Source organism: Fopius arisanus, unplaced genomic scaffold (assembly GCF_000806365.1).
Source record: "Fopius arisanus strain USDA-PBARC FA_bdor unplaced genomic scaffold, ASM80636v1 scaffold00032, whole genome shotgun sequence".
Taxonomy (NCBI): domain Eukaryota; kingdom Metazoa; phylum Arthropoda; class Insecta; order Hymenoptera; family Braconidae; genus Fopius; species Fopius arisanus.
Window position 1 is genome coordinate 327603 of NW_011887771.1, and position 2911 is coordinate 330513.

General features: G+C 31.4%; 1 protein-coding gene across 1 annotated transcript in view; it reads left to right on the forward strand.

Moving 5' to 3' along the window:
* The window catches only part of trol (terribly reduced optic lobes), a 131224-nt gene that overhangs the window by 92933 nt on the left and 35380 nt on the right, over positions 1–2911 (forward strand). Inside the window, exons 15-16 of the mRNA XM_011303637.1 lie at positions 1732–1896; positions 2370–2513. Of these exons, the coding sequence (XP_011301939.1) occupies positions 1732–1896; positions 2370–2513 (309 nt within the window). The remainder of the gene's footprint in view (positions 1–1731; positions 1897–2369; positions 2514–2911) is intronic.

The following is a 2911-nucleotide window of genomic DNA, read 5'->3' on the forward strand; positions in this document are numbered from 1 at the left end:
GGTAATTTTGTTAAAAGATTCAGTAATCGGGTTGGTTGCTAACGACAACAAGTTCATTGCAAAGTTCAATCAAGCGTATCTCATTTAATCGACACTTGTTTTTTCTCAGTGTACATCACATTTCACCATCATTTTACTTACAATTTAGAATAATTGCAGTAGAAATTTTTGACAAGGAATCAGTGACGAGATATTTCTGATAGATTCGTCATTAATCTATCAGATTTATTGAATAACTTATGAAAATTATCTAAAATTATAAATATTATTGAAAAATCCATGACCTTTTAACATGGAAAGAGTTTTCTCCAATTCTTCGTTCATTCATTCATTCATTTTTTATTCGTTTCTTTATGAATGAGGAGTTCCGCGAACGTTTTCAATTGGAATTGAATTCAGATTCACATTATTAAAAATTAAGATAGCACTCTGATGTAAATTTCATTGCATTATTCTTCATACACGATCTAAATTTATCCAGGTGATAATAATTTGTTTTGATTGTTTGTTTCAACTGATGGTTCGTCATCTTTAATTTTCAATGAGCATTGACTGTAATAATTTATTACTTTCGGAATGCCACACAGTTTCATTGACGTACCAACTCCGTGAACTTTTTACGTTTCACTTCTTTTATCGATTAAACGTTTTACAAATGGCTCCAAGTTCCCTCGGTTCAATTGCCACGTAATTCTTGCTAAATAATCGGTCATTCAGACTGTTTCAAAGTTAAATAAGAAAATCCATTCCAAACGCAATTACAATTAAAATTACAGTTTCTCCGAGAACGAAACGCCTTGAATGTTTTTCCGTTGAATAGTTAAATCTTTTATTGCAATCTTCAATTACTGTCATCAGTTGTAATTATTAGTTATGATGAAAGACTATTTTTTACGTATGTTTATTGTTAGTTTTATCTTTGGCTTTTGTCATACGAAATTATATGAATTCCGACCCTATTCCTCGGTTTACATGTTTTTGAGATGCAAATTAAGATGTAAATGACATTGTTAATTTTTTTTGAAATTTCAATCTCAAAGTCATTTGAATTTTCAATTATGGGTTTGAATTAAATTCTAATTAAAAACGGCCAGTAAATATCTCGTTCATCCTAAACATTCTGGAAAATTAGCGTTGTCATATTAAATAATTATTGATTTTTCAATGAAAGTTTGAGTTTTCATGCTCATCATGAAAATTCAGCATCAAATACAATTGAATTTTTAATAGATTTAAAATTTTTATTTTTCATTCATAAATTAATCATTTCAATTTAAAATTACTAATTTATTCATTTTTCAAATCATTACTTCAACCTGAAAATAGATAATTACCAGAATATTCAAGAAATTGTTAAAAATAATGATTGTTTTCACTCAAAATTCCAAGTGTAGTTTTCTAACAGTGTCAGGTATGATCTCACATCTTCAGGTTAATTTATGGATTAATAACTATTTTAATTACATCCATCGCTTAGAAATTCGATTTTCCATGTCATTTCCATGTTAAAGCCATCGTGGGAAAATATACTGTAATATAACTTATCTGTTCGGAACAATAATTTCTTCAATTACAAATGAATTTCTAACAAATCAATGACCACTCCGTCATCAATTTTTTATTGTTTTAATGTCGTCGTTGACATCGAAATGCTTTCAATGCTTATGTTGAATTATGTATAGTGATAATTTAGTTTTGTCGCATATTGAAATAATGATTGCTGCTACTCAGACCGGGCCTGTACGCCCACACAATTCAAATGTGCCACTGGGGGCAAATGCATTGAAGAGGTCTACAGGTGTGATGGTCATTCAGACTGTCCTGACAGAAGCGACGAGATCAACTGCAGACACAAAGGAGCCAAAAATAATACCGTTGACAGCGGCTCGCATACCAGTACGCTAATTGCTGTTTTGCATTCCATTTATTACAATCATTATTTTCGGCTAATATAAACTACTATTGTTTGTCCATTTTCCAATTATCTTCCCCTAAGTCAGATCAATGGAATAAACATCTGGATAATCCACTGAATTCTTACCCCAAAATTCAATTAATTCATCAACTATCCAATAACAGGGAAAATTCCAAAGCACAAAAATTTTATATGATTTTTATTTCATGATTATATCAGTCAATTCCTGCAATGAATGCACTGCAAGGAATTGATTACCATTTATTTATGTTAAAATACCAGTTTTTTTATATTATGCTCATTGAAAATTGGACAATGGACAATATAAAAAATAGTATGATTCTCAACGCACTGTTATGCTTACTAGGGCTTGTTGAATGCCAAAATAATGTTTATTATTCAGTGTGATGGTTACTGTGATGTAAAAATTGAGTTATGATGTATGTGCAAGTAGATGGTAGCAGTTGGGTAACAGAGAGACCTGTGGAATGTAATCCCAGTTACGAGATGCGATGTGGCGATGGTAAATGCATACCGTTGAGTCTTAAATGCGATTCTATACCCGATTGTGATGACTACAGCGATGAGCGCGATTGCGGTAAGGGATAATGTCTAAATTACCCAAGTCTACGATCTATCCGTTTAAGAGTGGCCCACCCTTTTCACCGAAATTCAAGTTTTTTTCATGTCTCTGGCATACTTACCAGGGGATTCACATGAAAAAATAGAAAGTGCTTTGGCTTTTATCATTATTTAATGACTCACTAAGTCTCAAAGCGGTGCCAATATTTTCCAGTATTTTTTATATACCCTGAGAAAAAACGTTTCTTTTACCAAGAATATCTACTAGCTACAAAAAAATATATTTGACATTAGTACATCTTATGGGAGTATTTATGCAGTGATTGCCAGAGTTACTGGTGGTGTAAAAATTTTCATTTTCATTTATTTGGCAAATTAAATTTTTTTCCTCAGTCTACTTTTAACAGGAATCGC